The sequence below is a fragment of the Enhydra lutris genome, unplaced genomic scaffold (assembly GCF_002288905.1).
Source record: "Enhydra lutris kenyoni isolate GAN:26980312 unplaced genomic scaffold, ASM228890v2 scaffoldscaffold2, whole genome shotgun sequence".
NCBI lineage: Eukaryota > Metazoa > Chordata > Mammalia > Carnivora > Mustelidae > Enhydra > Enhydra lutris.
Window position 1 is genome coordinate 218,815 of NW_019154086.1, and position 17,371 is coordinate 236,185.

Below are 17,371 nucleotides of genomic sequence, written 5' to 3' on the forward strand. Positions count from 1 at the left end.
TGGTTCTGGCATTTATTCCTATCTGATTTAGAGCAAGTCACTTAACCTCTGTAAACCTCAATTTCCTGATCTATAAAACAATGCCCAGTTATAATGCTTGCCTTAAGTTATTTCTATGAGGATTTAGAGAGATAATCCACACCAAGTGCCTGGTATGGGGTAAATGTTCAGCAACTGTTATCTGTGAATAAAACTCAGGAGAATTTGCTCGTTGCTACTACTCTTAACCATGGGTCTTCCTATCAACTTTAATTCCATCGGCAATTTAAGCCTACCCTACAAGCATCTACTTTCTGGTCACATAACACAGTGTAATGTGTATTCTCAATTCCTTAGAACAAGTTTCAGAAGAAATTCCTAGTCATTCAAACAATTTCACAAGAAGCAAAGTACGCCTTGCACAAAGAAATTAGATTGCTTTCTAGATACCATACAACTAGTGAGGGACAGGGCCAGGATACCTCTGGGAGGTGTGAAAAATGGTTTTCATTTGAAGGGGCACAGCACAGAGCATTACAGTACATTAAAGAACCCAGACTCTAGGGATTAGAAGATCTGTTGCCATGACATTTTCCCTCTTTCTGTTGTTCTGCTTCTTTATCTGTCCAGTGAACCTTGACTTAGAGCATCCCAAATGGCCATTCTGGTTCTAAAATCTTAAGACTCTAGAAGTGTCTTCATGTTTGAAATACCTTGTGGCCTGCATTCTCCAGAGCTCATGGGTGAGCTGCTTGGAAGGCAGTGATCATTCCAGGTTTTCTTTCCTGGGTAATAGTCTGAGAGAGACCCTAGAGTTACGACTCTGAGGTTAACTAGAATCAAACTTCCTTTCATGAATGCAGGTCTTTACAACGGCAAATAAATAAGTTGGCTTCGTGGGAATGTTCACAGGAAGCTTTCTTCACCCTCACATTCCGTGACATTCTGTACTTATACAAGGCTTTCTTAGAAAACTATGATAGATTCGGATTTGGGGCTGGAAAGATAATGGAGTTTTCTAGAACCTAAGGGTGTCTACACATGCTACCATCCACCAAGCACCACCAGCATTGTCAGTTCAGAGACTGAGGCCTTCTCTCTACCCTTACCACCACTGCCTGCCTGACACCCTTTTCCTATGTGACGGCTCCGAGAGTGGCTTCTGTGACCACAGTGCCCCACTCCAATCCATCCTTCTCTACCATTCCCCACTTTGACTTTCCAAAAGACTGCCCTCCTGTGTCTCCCCACACTTACAGTCTTTCAGTGCTTTCCCATTGCTTAATACACTGTTGCCTAATGCTTCTCCCTCCTGAAGTAGGTGAAGCCAGACAAGCTTCTGGCCTGTGGAAAGAAGCTGTTTTTAATTTCTGCTTCTGCTTAGTGTTGGTCTCTTTAAATATTTCAACTTTTATTTATAATATACATATAATTTACAGAGTAGTACATATATGTAATTTATAAATTATATGTATATACCTATGTATGTATATATAGAGAGAGAGACAGACGGACAGACGGAGGCTGTAGATTTGAATGTTTTTACAGATATCTGGATGCATAATCAAAAGAGTTTGGAGGTCATTAGTTTGAAGGATAAAGTAAAACTTACCAACTTCACTTAAGGAGCCTCCAGTTCCTGGACGCGTCCTGGACGCGTATTTTTCTTCTGCTGTCCGTCCCCTCCAGCCACCGTGTGCCTTTCTTTATTTCCCTATACTCTGTACTTGTCTGCTCCCTGGAATCCCAGTACTTGTTCAGCTGGGCCATTGTTCCTGCTGATGCTGCTTGAAGCAAAATCCCCCTGCCTATTCAAGTGTAAATCTAAAATGTTGCTTCATCTTTGAAGAAGCCTTTTTTACCTACCTCTTGTCCCAGAATCCACCATCGCAGGGAAAATTAGCATCCCCTCTCTGTGATTCCCTGGCATTTTGCTTGTCCCTCTGCGACAGCGCTTTTCATGTTCATTGCTATAATGATTAGTTGTGTATGTGTCTCCTTGGCGAGGCTGTGGGTGCCTTCAAGGCAGGAAGTACACCCTGCTCCTTACTTGTCTTGTACCCAGCACCTTGTGCATGTCGGAAGTCAATAAATGGTGTTTGATTTATTTTGAATTTTCATGAGCATCTTGTAGAGGAGACTCTGGGAGGGAGGGGGCTAATAGTATGAGGAATAAAACTGGCTTGGTACCAAATTCCCATCTCTATTGGCATTTAAATCCTAGCTCAATTTCCCTGCCCGGCTTCTTCTGCCTTCCCTAGCTCGGACTGCTTCAATGAGGAGCATACTCTGGACAAGTGTGCCCTTTCTTTCCATTTAGCTTTGAGGCGGCGTGAAGGTTAAGGATTGCCCGTCTCAAGGTCGCTTGATTCCCTGTAGAAATGCAAGGCATCTCAGGGCTTTGGAGACTGTGCAGTGTATGGAGGATGCCGCCGTGCTTGTGAGACTGTGTTCGGTGTGCAGGGGCTGAGGCTAAGAAAGGGATAAAACAGACTGAAACCTGGAGGCGTCATATGATAGGACCATAAACAGCTTCTTTACAAATCAGGAGCTCCTCTGAAAGTCACAGGTGACAATGAAAAATCCCAGCTATCACTTATCTCCTTCTTTCTTTCAACGTATGAACACTCCTCACCTACTCTGTGCCTGGCACTGTGTTAGGTGCTGTAATAGAGTGATGAATAATTCAAGGTCCCTGCTTTGAGGACCTCTAGATCAGCAGCAGAGACAGAGGACCCTGTAAGCCAGCAGAGGTTAACAGTGTAGGGAGCCCTCTCCCGACCTGTGCACAAGGTAGCTCTGCAGAGGGAGTGATTACTTTTGCTTCAGGGTGTCAGGGAAGGCCCTCAGAAGAAGGTTGAGTCCAGAAAACTCAGGAGGAGTTCTAGGCAGAGGAGGAAGGCAGGGATTGAGCATTTCAGGTGGAGGGAACTGAAGCAGCACAAGGTTCTAGATCAAGGGTTGGTGAACTTTCTCTGTAAGGGGCCTGTTAATAAATAGTTTAGGATTTGCAGGCTGTGGAATCTCTCTTTCAACTACTTATGTCTGTCGTTGTAGCAGGGAAGTAGCCATAGACAAATGTGTGAATGAATGGTCGTGGCTCTGTTCCAATAAAACTTTATTTACAAAATTGGCAGTGGTGGGGCCGTAGTTTGCCAACTCCTGGTCTAGAGGAAAGATCTTTAGAGAACCTTTAATCTTACGGTTCCTAATCTTTTCAAGAATTAGGATTACTTGGCACTTGCTGTCTCTGATGCCTAGAAGGCTCCTCCTAGCGCTCTCTTAGATATTCCTGACGGCTTGCTGCTTCTCTTCATTCAGGTCTCTGGGTCACCATCCTCTAACTACTACGTCCACAAGAGCACATGCACTTGCTGTACACTCCGTCACTTTTCACTGCTTTCATTTTCAATACAGCACCTATATGAAAACTCTATATTGATTGTCTATCTGTTTATTTTCTATTTTCCTACTGGAATGTAAGCTTTGTGTCTTATTCTCTTTAAAACCAGTGCTGTGCTGGAGCCCAGTGTGCTTGTCTCTTCCCAGCTCGAGCTCTTTATTCAAGGATGTTACATGGTAGAGTCAAATCAGCCGTGGTGGGAATATTTACACGCTGGAAATCAACCCCAGGGGAGTCAGGTTTGGGGTAGGTTTTTGCTTTTGTTTGTTTTTTTTTTCCGCAAGCTTTTTTTTTTTTTTTTTTTAAATAACAAATCACTTGTGATCCCCTTTGCCTAGAATAATAACCTCCACAAAGCCCAGTGGTCAATGAATAATTGTTTTTTGAATGAAATGTGCCATTGACTGAGAAAATAGATATGCACTTCAGACACAGAGTCCTTTGCAATTATTATTGCTACACAGGAAGTTCTTGGCTATCAGGTAGGTAATGGCTCATGGCATCCGTCACCTGCGTGTGACCCTTGGGGGAGACTGAGGGCTTGGGTCAGGACGTCACTCCTTTTACCCCTCAGGGCGGATTTTGGTGGCCATGATGACACATCTCCAGTCTTCTGCACTCAGTTCTGCAGGGTGCTCTTTTTCTTATGTCCACTGCAGTTACGAGTGAAGGCAGGACCTCAGTCCTGCATCACGTTGACGAAACAATATGTATTTTTAATGAATTCCTCTAATTTGGTGTGTTTATAATTTATGCAGTGTGTTCTAAGACCCAAATAAGTTCAGTCCTCCTTCAAATGTCTTAGTACCTCATTTCTGATTTGTCTGGGGCTTTGATTTATGCTATATAAATGTGCCCTGCTGTGTACCCTTTTCCCTGTGATTTGGTCAGAAATGTATCTGTTTATGAACTGCCTCAAACCCTAATAGTCTAATTTTGCAATCTGCAGCAGTGTGAGGCCCCAGAAGCACTTGACAAGTATCACATTTAACAGCCTCTTCAATCTTCGTTCCTTTAAGTGGCAACATTAAACCTTAATACTGAGGCCCCCTTTCTAAACCCACAGAGACTGATTAGAAAACCCGGTCAAATTACTCTCACAATCCATGTTGAACATTTACAAAGAGCTGCATTTTCACAATGACTGGTAAACAATCGTTCTAACACCCCGTCCTAAGCACACACGAAGACACGGAGAAGCAGACTTGTATTTAGAGAGCCATCTGGCTGATCCCAAAGCTTTCCAGGACACCCAGGCTGGAGAGGACCTTGCACTGTCATGCAGGCTGCCTTAGCTTTTGGAGACCTCCCTGTCCTTCACAGCCCTTCTGATGTGCAGTTTTTCTGCTTCTCCCTGTTCGCTTCTGTTCACTATGGAAAACTCACTCTTTCTTTAGGCAGCCTGTTCTCTCTTTGAATCCAGTTCATAGCAAATTCTTTTTCACCTGCTTCCCTGTAGCTTTCCCCCACTGGCCCTGGTTCTATCCCTGTGGAGCCACGCAGAACAAATGGGCGTCTTACCTCTGTCTGCTGTTAGGAAAGCGAGGGCAGCTTTCACGTCCCCAGAGTCCTCCCTTCTCCAGGCTGCATATCAACAGTTCATTCAGCCGTTCTCCACCTGGCAGCCCTCGGCACCCTCCTGATCTGGCTCCCTTTCCTCGGGGCCTGTGCGAGTTTTGCTGGTGTCTTTCTGAAAGTGACTCAACCGTGTGGAGGGTAGCTAGGACCACAGACTCTTAAGCTAGATCTGCCTCTTCATTTGCTAGTTCTGTAACTTTGGGTAAGGGAGGTAGCTTCTCCGAATCTCCATAATCTCATCTGGAAAATGAGAAAAAAAGTATCTTACACATGCAGTTACTGTGAGAATTAAGTGAAAATATAGTAAAATCATTGGGAGAGTGCCTGGTACAAAGTAGATGGGTTGGAAACATAGCCATCATTATCGTAATAAGTACTATTAATTCTCTGGATATGGCTTCCATAATAAGTTTGGATCGCTGTTGTGGTTTTCATTTTAATTAATTAATTTGTACTTTTCATTTTAGATTGGTGTTTACACGAGACACTTTATCTCTCACTTTCAGTGCAAATGTTGAATACGAGGGCCCTAGATAAATACAATCAATTGTAGTATCAAAAATGTTTATTGTGTATATGTATGTGTATATATGTACTTCTTGCACCGTTTCCTATAACCCCCCTTACTCTGGTAAATGATAACACAACTCAGTGCTCTCCCTCCTCTTTTCTCTACCTTCTTGTTCCCCAAGCCCCTGTCTTGCACAAGATACGGATTATGTCTTAGCTGCTCTTTGAAAGGAAAATTGATGTTCATCAGTGTATAGGAGAGGTGTTCTCCTCAATCAACTACATGTTAGCTGGATGACTTTATACAAGACACTTTCCCTCTAAGCCTCAACTTTTTTTTTTTTTTTTAATCTTTTACATGGATGAAGGAGGTATTTTGATGAAGGGAGGTGTTTGATTCCAAGGTCCTTTCCAATTCTAAAATTCATTTCATTTTCTGCCGTCGAGTGGTCATCCTGACTGTGATGTATGATTGGGCCCCCATACTTCCAGCCTTCTCTGGGTTTCTGGTGCGTGCTAACTGTTCCACTGCACTACATGTTAAACCAGCAGGAGTGTCTAGAGAGTTCTTCCAGGTCGCAGCTCTCCTGAGGGGGCTTTGAATTCAAACCACTGTGGAAGTCACCATGTAATCCTGGAGGGAAGCAGTGTTGCTGAGTTCCTATCCTTTACCTGCTTTCTCACCCAACCTCTTCGAGAATTAAATGTGTAACTTGCTTTGTGGCTGAAATTATCACAAAACCTTTTTATTTTAGAATGGTTTTAAATTTACAGAAGAGTGAAGCCAGTACAAAGAGTTCACATATGAACAACACCCAGTTTCCCATATTAACATCTTAACATTGGTTTGGTATATTTATGAAAATTAACAAACCAGTATTGATACATGATTATTAACTAAAGTGTCTAATTTTTTCAGATTTCTTTAGTTTTTACCTACTATCCTTTTTTGGTCCCAGGATCCCATTTAGAATAGCATGTTACATTTGGTTGTCATGTCTCTGTGGACTCTCCTTGGCTGTGACATTTTCTTAGACTTATCTTGTTTTTGATGACCTTGGCAATGTAAGTGTTCCCAGTCAGTCATTTTGTAGAATGTGCTCTGATGGTATTTGTCTGGTATTTTTCTCATGATCCGACTGGGGTTATGGGTTTTTGGGAAGATCATGGAGGTAAGGTGCCATTCTCATCATATCATATCGAGGGTATATATTATCAGCATGATTTATGACTGTTGATAGTAACCTCGATCACCTTGCTGAGGGAGTGTTTTGTTTGTCAGGTTTCTCTGCTGTAAAATTACTCTATCCCCTCCTCTTTTCCTGTCATACTTCATGGAAGGAAGTCACTATGAACAACCAATGGAAGTTCATTTCCTGTTCATGTAACTGTCCAAAGTGGGTATTTCTGATGGCTATAGTCTTTTTCCTATCAGTTATTTAGAGGCCCAGCATTCTTCTATTTTGTTGACATCCCCTAGGGCTTTGTCATCTAAATCCAGCCAGCATTAAGAGAATGTTTGCTTTTAAAAGCCTCGGCCTGAAAATGGCACACATCACTTCCACTTACGTTCCATATGACACTCATTCATCTGCCAAACCTAACTACAAGGGAGGCTAGGACATATGGTCTAGCTGGGTGCCCAGGAAAAAGAGGAAATGGATTTGGGAGAAAAGCTAGCAGCATTTGCCACACCATTTTAGAGTACAAAAGATAACTAACCAAACCCCTGCTACCTCACCATCTAATAATATAGCCATCATTTCATTAAAAAAGAAAAAAAAAGAGAAGAACATTATCTTAGAACCAAGTAGAGTCATATAAATTGGAAAATATCCATTGTTTCTCTGTCTGGAATGCCCTTTCTCTGTTTTTTGTTTTGTTTTGTTTTGTTTTGTTCCATTTGCCTTTTTCTTTTTCCCTTTTAAAATGCCACATACTTTTCAAGTGATGATGAGGTGCCTTCAGCCAACCTTGAGACAGAATTAGTCCCTTTCTCCTTGGTGCCATCATGCCATTCTGCTTCCATCCCTTAACACCTACCCCACACTAGTATTAAATATAAATATGTTTCATGCCTTAGACTAGGTGCTCCATGAGGACAGCATAGGAATCATTCATCTCTTAGATCCCCAAGTATTGTCTGACAAATAAAAAGCATATTTGTTGAGTGCCTCCAGGATTTTAGATGTACCAAAAAGTGGTCTCATTTTTTTAACCCCTTTCTTTAAAATACAACAAAACATGTCCTCTTCCCCTCCTCCCCTTTATAAAAACGATCCACACTTATCATAGCCAAGCCTTCGTGGAGGAAATGATCTTGAGCTGAGCCCAGAAAGGTTGGTAGGGTTTGATAGATGGTAATCAGGATGTAGGCAGGCCTGGTTTCTATGACACATGCTAGGTTCAGGGCATTTGTTCAATAGTCAGGTCTCCTTTGAAACATCTAGAGTGCAAAGCATTTGCTTTCATGATCATCACATAATTAAAACAGACTCCAAGCTTGTTCTGGCGCTGCATTTGGGCAGCCAGGGATGGTATAAAAACCTGATGCTCATTATCTTGAACAGGAGTTACCAACCTGAATTCCCAGGGCCCCAAATGGGGGATAGCGTCACCGTAGCAAAAGAAGTGTTTAATTACAGCTACAGAAAGAGGAGCATTGAAAAAAACAAACTTTTGCTGGCATTAATGTCTCAGCTGTCATATATCTCATTAACAACCAAACCATGACATCTTAAAGTGAACTTATCAAGCTTATTAGTAAGAAAATATCAATTATAAGACAGTTTTCCCTTTCCTTCTATCCTTCTCTATCCTCTACCCTTAACCTGCTGTTTACTTTAATGACTTACAAGCTTAATATTTCACTAAAACAGAAATCAGAAGACGTCTGATTTTCATCATTGAAAAACATACCTTAATTAGGATTTATATTCTTATGGATTTCAAGTCAGACTGTACCCTATATTTATTCATCAAAATTCTCAATAATTCCTAGCATAGGGATTATTTTTCCCTTTATACAGATGTGGCAACTGAACCTCAAATGTCAAGTGACTTCCTCAGGACCACATGGCAGTTTTGGTTCAAAGCTCGGTCTTCTGCTTGCATATATAGATTTATATGTGGCATATTAGTCCCTGCCTGTCAATCAGTTAGCCTCATGGCAGAGGCACACATGTTATTTTTATTCCCCGTGATTATAAAAGTGATCTGCAATTATGATAGCCAAGCTTCCTTGGAGGAGGTGATCTTGAGCTGAGCCCAGAAAAGTTGGTAGGTAGGGTTTGATAGATGGTAAGAGTGATACAGGATATTATTTTACAATGATCTTGGCTAGCTATGTATTCTTCCAATGTGTCTCTAGTATGTCAGACTAGGTGGGCCCATAGAGGCAACACAATGAGCAGGATCCATTCCTTGACTTCTGCCACCACTCAGGGAAGATGATTTTAACGTGCTCCAAGTCAATAGATACTTATAGAAGGGATCTAAAGATATTTCAGTTTAACTTCTACATGGTCCTGATAAGGAAATTAAGGCCCACAAAGTAGATAAATGGAATTTACTTAACACACATATATAACATGCAGTTATCAATCAGAATGCCTAATTTCCAGTTCAGTCCTTTTTTTTTTCATAACCCTGGTTCCTTATTCCCAATTTTCTTGGCATCTTTTCTGCCTCTTAGGATTGCTTTGAGGGAGACATGTTTATATCGGCATTGCCTCATATTCCTGAATGTATGTCATCAAGTCATATGTGAAAAAGTTTAACCACAGACATATGCTGTAAAGAGCAGGTCTATTCCTAGAGAGATAAAAACACTGAATCCTTAACTAGAATTCTTATTTAGAATTAAACATCAATAAATGTGTTTGGTTTAACACACTCTACCTACCATATTGCCTGACAAAAAGATTTGGAGTAAATATTGGTTGAATAAATGGGGGAAGGTAAGAAATTGACTATCAATTGAAATTTTGTGATTGTCCTTTTGAGGGTAGGAAGTTGTTCCTTCAGGGATGCATTATGATGGTCTAATTTTTGCCCAGTACTGTGAAACAGAGACAAAGATGGTAGTGATGTTGTAGAAGATGAATTGTTGCTGGCAGCCAGCACCACAATGAGAGAGCTTTAAATATTTATGTCAGCTGATAATATAAAAATCTAAATGTGGGATACGAAGTTCCACTTGTGGTATTAGTGTGTAGAGAGTTTTTAAAAGCTGAGGACCACTCCTAGTTTGAAATACTTAGAGAAATATTCATGGATCGATTGATTAATTGATGGATTGATTTATACTGGAAAAATGACTGTTGTGCTGGGGCTTCTCTCTGATGAGGTATTTATTGAAGGTTAAGTCTCTTTTCACATACATCTCATGACCATTGGGGTTTTGCTTTTTTCTGTGGTCCTCATACAAGTCATTCTTTCTGGCTAAACTTGAACAGCATTTCAAAACCCAGGAGTTTCTGATGGTTAGTTGACATTGAGCAGAAATAGAAGTCTTCCGGGGCCTAATTTTGACTGCTGGAAGCTTAGGAATTATGGTGGCAGTTTGGTCTAAATAGTGATCCTGGAATGGGACCATTAGCTTAGTGGCATCTTGCAGTCAGACACTAGATTCATGAAGGAGAGAAATAATTCACGTTTTTAACATGCCTCTGTACTTTCCTAATTATAATTAGTTTTATCTATTTATATTTGGTTTACTGCTGTATAGTATTATGGCTTTGCCTCTAGATGGAAAAAGAAGAGAAAGATGTGTTCCTGAAGTGCCCCCTTTCCAAATGCTTATTTCAATATTTAAGCCTTTGGCATTTGTGAGTTTACTTAGAGAATTTTTGGACAATTTGCAAGTGTGTATTTTTATAAACAAAATTAGAATTTGAATAATCATTTCATTTTGTTTTGCAGAACCCCAGCTGAAAGGAATTGTGACAAGGTTATTCAGCCAGCAGGGATATTTCCTGCAGATGCACCCAGATGGTACCATTGACGGGACCAAGGATGAAAATAGTGACTACAGTAAGGAACATTCTCTTCTTGCAATCCCATTATGATCAAATGTATGGCCCAGTATATCTTAGGCTTAAGTTGTGGCCAGGCTACCTTTTGAACTCTTTAACTGATAGTAAGCTGGTGTCTTGTCTTTTATCCCTTTTGCTTATGATTCCCTATAGTAAAGAGACAGTTGGGAGGTTACATAGTAAATGAGAAGGTAGGAGGCTTGAAGGAGTTCCAGATACTCAATGGATAAGAATATCCTCCCATTCCAGGGTTTGTAGTCAATATGGTGATAAGTATTTGTAGGAACAAGGCAGACATTCCAACAGAAGATAGTGTTTTAATCCAAGAACCAAATAGTAAACATGTTACAATATTTCTCGGAACCTCATTTCTGGCAGACCAAAATTACTTCTTAAGGTAAACATTGAATACATACATATGTCTTTTACATGTGATTTCATTTTGGTTGAGGACAAAATTATTGATTTTAAAAGGAAAATATATATTTTTTTATTTTATATTGATTTAAAAAGAAAAATAGTATGATGATGTTTTGGTAATAGCAGGGTAATAAAGACCAGTAGACTTGAAATTTTACTTATAAGTTTTTTAAGTAAAATGCCAGATATTCAAAGTTTGTTAATAATATCCCTGGAATTAGCTTTTAACTAATTTAAGTATAGAGTTAGCAATATATTTGCACTTCAGAAGAATTTTGAATACAAAACTCAGAACACTGAGTTTCAGTGTTCAGATCACTCAGAACAAAGAGTGATCACTTGCATCATACCTTTTAGTTCCTACACAATCATATACAGATATCCAGGGGGAAATTCATGTTACCTTAAAATTATGTGGGGTGCCATGTTGTTTCCTAAAGTTTGTCTGTATTCACTGCTAGATCATTAGTGTTGAGCTCCTAGTAAATACTCTTCAAGTATATGTCCCATGGAGTTATCTTTGACAGATAAAATTTTGTGGTCAGTGTGACAATCTCTCTCTCTCTATATATATATATACACATATATATACATGGAGCTTATATTTTATGGGAAATAACTTCTAAATTAAAATTAAAGATTTGAGGGAAGATCTGCAATTCCTAAAGTGTGAAAACATTCTTGTCCACCCCTTCTAAATCATTCTTTGTTCACTTAATATTACACATTGTAAAATACGAATTACAATAAAGATCTTATTATAAAAAATTGCATCCCAGTTCCCTGCATAGTTGATTAGCCTGTTGTGGTTTGCATTGTTGGCTTGTGTTTGTTTGTAGGAATGCATTCTTTATCTTTTGATTTATTGATTTATTGATTGGAATGCATTCTTTAAATGCTTCATGGTTTCATCTGAGTACAGAAGAATAAGCATGCCTTTCTCTCCGTGTAAGATTTTCATCTGTTGCATCTGTACTTGCGTGTAGATTTAGTGAAGCTACAAGTGTTGATGGGAAGAATCAGAGAGATGGCTTAGTAGTGTCGCCTCTGCTGTCGGGAGTGATCCCTCTATTTTAGTTTCTTTTTCTATAAAATGAGGTGGCTGGAGACAATATGAATGTCTCCTGTCAGCACCATCTCTCCCACTTTTTAAAAAAAGGAAGAATTATCAATTGAGGAGGATAAATTCAATACTCAAGTAAGTTGAATAGCTATGCATGATTCCACACGAAGCAGTCATGACCCGGAAAGCTATCCTGCAGACGTATGACATGTATTATGGGTTTGTGGTGGAAGAGGTCGGGCAAAAATGTGGGTTCAACTGACAAAAATCCTTCCTTCACTGTTTCATAGAAAAATAATTGAGAAGTGCTTTCTCTGCTGATGCTGGGTCAATGTCTGATATAAATGCACATACACACACATGTATACACATGTATACACATATATATGTACAAATATATATGACTATATGTTTATGCATAATGGTATTACGCATAACACACATGTTGAGGGTGATACATTTTGTCAAATACTTTTAGAAACTGAATTTTACATTTAAAATAACTTATTTTTTTAAGATAAACAACTGCACACACTTTTTTGATATATTGGTTTTAAAAATAGTTCAGATATACAAATTGTAAGACTAGGATATATCTACCTGAATACCCAGTCCCTGGAGAAAAATTAGGTAAAAAATATCCATACATTTGAACCCACTCTGTGCTTTCCCTGGTGGAGTCCTGCTTTCCTTCAGTACCAGACATAACAACAAGCCTGAATTTAGCATTGTTTATTTCCATGCAGTTTTAAAAAATACATTTTTCATATATGTATTCTTAAACCATTTATAATACTGTTTTACATGTTTTTAAACTTTTAATAAGAGAGCATTACTATATATATATACTATATATAAGTTCTGTGTACTTTTCCTCCCTAAGGAGGAAAGTGAGCTGCTTATATGGTGATATATTTGCTTATATGGTGATATATTTGCTTTCTGTCATTCACTTTCGTTTTTATAAAGTATCTCTTTACATGAATATACACAAATGAACTCATCCATTCCCTTTTTGGTGGATAATTATCATTTGTACTTTAAGGCAGCACAACTACATTTCTTATAGATGTTGGAAGGATCTTCCCTAACCATCCTTTATAAAATGACACATCTTACCTTGGTCCTCTGTATTCTGATACCCACCTTTTTTTGTATCCATAGCTCTTATAACCAACACACACACACACACACACACACACACACACACACACACACAGTTGCTATTTATTTGTTTATTTTTTATCTCCCTCTTCCTCCCAGGAGAATGTAAGTTCCATAAGGAAAGCAATTTTGTTTTGTTCTTTGACTTATCTTTAGAATGATCTCTAATACATAGTAGGTACTCAGCAAAAATTGAACGAATGAATGAATGTCCCCTTGTGCATATGAACAAAATTTCTCTGAGTCATTGGCTAAAATGCTCCACCCACCAAATATTATTTTAACTTTGCTTTTGAAATAATTTTAGACTTCAGAAAAATTTCAAAATAATACAGCATGTTCCTATATAGTTTTCATCCAGATTCCCCTAATGGTATCATTTTATGTGACAATAGTAAGATTATCAAAACCAAGAAGTTAACACTGGTACAATACTATTAACAGAGCTAGAGACTTAATTCAGATTTTACCAGTTTTTCAATTGACATGCTTTCTTCTGATTCCCCAGCCCCCTCAACACATATTTTCACTGAAAATTTTCCAATGAAACCAAATCATTTTTATTTATGCTTTTTCTTTTAAAGGGTAAAAATATCAGTGGAGGATTTAAATTCTACTCATTTTTTTAAATCAAAAATTATAAGCCTCTAAGATGTGAAAATGACTTTTCTTTCTCTACTTTGTGTGGGCAGGAGTAAAAGCATTTGATTGTTTGAAAAAAAAAAATCTTGTTACTATGAGCATCTGTCAGAATTGTGCTGTTTGGTTCACTAGACATCATTAGGTCCAACCAACCTTACCATGGTATCTTGCATTGAATTGATAAAGACACCTGTTCTTTTGTTCATGAAGAAAAGACTAATTACATGTAATTGAGTACAAAAACAAATGAGTTTGTCAGCAGCAACAGATAAGAATCTCTGCAAATGTAATGATAACAAAAGATACAAAACTGTGTTGGAACACTGGCACAAAAAAGACAATTGCAGTTTGGAGAGTATTAATAGGAATATTTTACATAAAATTAGAAAGGTAATTATTCTGCTCTACTAGTTGCCATAGGAGAAGATGCATTTGAAGAGGTCAAACATACTGGGGTGGAAACAATTAAGATATTATAACCAAATGTATTGTTCTCTTTCCCTCTGAACAAAATATAGGAACAGTGATTTGAGCACAGAATGAGCTGCCTGGTAAATTGGTACAATAGGGAAACTGGAGATATTCAAGCAGATGCTGTACTGACACTTGTAGAGGACTTCACAAGAAAACCTTGTTGGTGTGGGAAGGGGGAATAAGGTGGTGGTGACTGCGGTAGTTTCTAGGCTAGGTGGCTGTTAAGGACTCCTTCAGTACTGAGATTCATTTTTTAAATTTTATGAAGGTTTTTAATTTTAATTCCAGGATAATTAACATCCAATGTTGTATTAGTTTATATCCAATATATCCAATTATTATATTAGGTGTACAATACAGTGATTCGATAATTCTGTTCATTCATTCATTCCTTAGTGTTCATCATGATCAGTGTACTCTTTAATCCCTGTCACCGGTTTCCCCCACCGCACACCTCCCCTCTAGTACCCATCAGTTTGTTCTCTATAGTTAAGCATCAGCTTCTTGGTTTCTCTCTCTCTCTCTCTCTTTTCCCATTTGTTCGTTTGTTTTGTTTATTAAATTCCTCACATGAGTGAAATCACATGGTATTTGTCTTTCTCTAACTTATTTTCCAGCATTATACTTTCTGGGTCCATCCATTTGTTGAAGATGACAAGATTTCATTCTTTTTTACAGCTGAATAATATCCCATTTTATGTATATACCTTATCTTCTTTATCCATTCATCTCCTGATGCACATTTAGTTGTGACGTTTATTCTGCCAGTCTTTGGATTGTTTTTTGAGTTATTTACACTTATGTGTTAACTAGTTGTATATGTGGGATGAGGTGAGCCTGGGGACCTCCTACTCTGCCATCTCCCCCAGGAATCCCAGACCTGATATTCTTTTAGAAATTATTTTGAATAGGTAAGATAAGTATATATATAAAACCATAAATATGCAAAAGGGTACACAATTGAGAAAGAGCAAGACAGTCCCTTCCACCCAGGCCTTGGTGTAGTTCTGTTGAAAATACACAATTTCACAGAACACCAGATCTGATGACATCACTGTGATTATGCTGGATCAAGACAAAAAAACAAGACCACTCTGTAATCATGTCTGAGCACAGACAAAAAGAAGAATGTTGTCCAAACTACAAGATGATCAAATATTTCTCTATCCTGCCTTATATGCATGGCTGCTTACTAATTCAGCAAACACAGCTTTAACTTTGCTCTGCTCTTCTTATTTATTTATTTATTTATTTATTAACATCCCCAGTCATACAATGACACACACTTCCTTAGAACATCCTATTGGGAGTAAATCTACATTTCTTTGAGCCCATCCCTAAAATTGCCTAACCCAAAACCAAATCTGCTAAGTGCTTTCTTCTACCCTCTTACTAAGACATTCCAGCTTGACCCTGGAGTGCATTTTTCCTCCTTGCCTCGAGTCATTAAGCCCAGCTTTGGTCAACCATGGGGGTATTTCTTTCCCTGGGAGACACTGACATAGTCAAAAGCAATTTTCTGTTCTCCTCTCTCCCCCGCCACATTTCTTGGTATTCTTCTGGACGTAGTCTGTGCATTTATCAACATATATGATGCTCCATTTTTATATTGATATCATCTCTCTACCATCTACCTAACGCTATTCAGTATCTTTTTAAGCTTAAATTGTTGTATCTATGAGATTTTTCCATATTAGTATGTATTTATGTGGAATAATTTCTTTAACCAAATTCTCTGTTGAAGGCCATCTCAGTTCTTTTTTATATTTTGCTAATGCACACAACACTATAAGGAATATCCTGGGTACGTAAATAATTTTGCATGTGTACAAATGTACTTACGGGATGGATACTTAGAAGTGGAATTCCTGGGTCAAGGGTATATGCTTTTTTAATTTTGAAAGATATCTATTTGCTCTCCATGATACAAATTTACATTGAGGGTATCTATTTTCTTATGTTCTAGGCCAGCATAATGTGTTATCAAACTTCTGGCTCTTTGTTACCTAAAACCGTAAACATTATTTGCCTTATTTTGAGTTGTGTTAAGCAACTTGTTCATGTATTTTAAGAATCCCCTTCACTTCTTTTTCTATAAAATGTCTGTTTATACCTATATGATCTAAACCTACATTTGTGGGAAATCTATTTATATTCTAAAAGGTCACCTCTTTGTTATATGAGTTGTATAATTTTACTCATTTTGTTGCTAGTCTCTGAATTTACATGGCCATGCTTATTTATTTTATTTTATTATAAATATGCTTTTATGCCCTCAGCTTTTATTTCCTATTTAAAAAGACTTTATTCATTGCAAGATGATTTTTTAAACAATCTCCCATGCTTTGTCTTATTTTGTCTATATTGTTTGACTTTTGTGTTTATATTTAATTAATATGGAATCTGTTTCTTGAGATCTTTTGATTCTAGACCTCTAATATTTTATGTTCCTAATTAACTGATTACAAGTAAAACACATTTTATTCAGATTTTATGAATAAACTAAATTTCTCATGAATGTACCATAAAGAAACATTTCAAAATGGTCTGTATCTGAGTCTCAGAAAACCAATTGGAAACTTAAAAATGTAGTCATCCACAAGGATTTTGATGGATTCCTTTCTCACATTGAGGTCCTTCATCCATTTTGAGTCTATTTTCGTGTGTGGTGTAAGGAAATGATCCAATTTCATTTTTCTGCATGTGGCCGTCCAATTTTCCCAACACCATTTATTGAAGAGGCTGTCTTTTTTCCATTGGACATTCTTTCCTGCTTTGTCGAAGATTAGTTGACTATAGAGTTGAGGGTCTATTTCTGGGCTCTCTATTCTGTTCCATTGATCTATGTGTCTGCTTTTGTGCCAGTACCATACTGTCTTGATGATGACAGCTTTGTAATAGAGCTTGAAGTCCGGAATTGTGATGCCACCGACTTTGGCTTTCTTTTTCAATATTCCTTTGGCTATTCGAGGTCTTTTCTGGTTCCATATAAATTTTAGGATTATTTGTTCCATTTCTTTGAAAAAAATGGATGGTGCTTTGATAGGAATTGCATTAAATGTGTAGATTGCTTTAGGTAACATAGACATTTTCACAATATTT

At 38.1% G+C, this 17,371-nt stretch overlaps 1 protein-coding gene across 2 annotated transcripts in view; it reads left to right on the forward strand.

Moving 5' to 3' along the window:
* LOC111149904 (fibroblast growth factor 12) overlaps positions 1 to 17,371 on the forward strand; it is a 405,831-nt gene that overhangs the window by 145,136 nt on the left and 243,324 nt on the right. For both annotated transcript variants that reach the window (XM_022507202.1, XM_022507198.1), the window contains exon 2: positions 10,394 to 10,504. In XM_022507202.1, the coding sequence (XP_022362910.1) occupies positions 10,394 to 10,504 (111 nt within the window). The remainder of the gene's footprint in view (positions 1 to 10,393; positions 10,505 to 17,371) is intronic.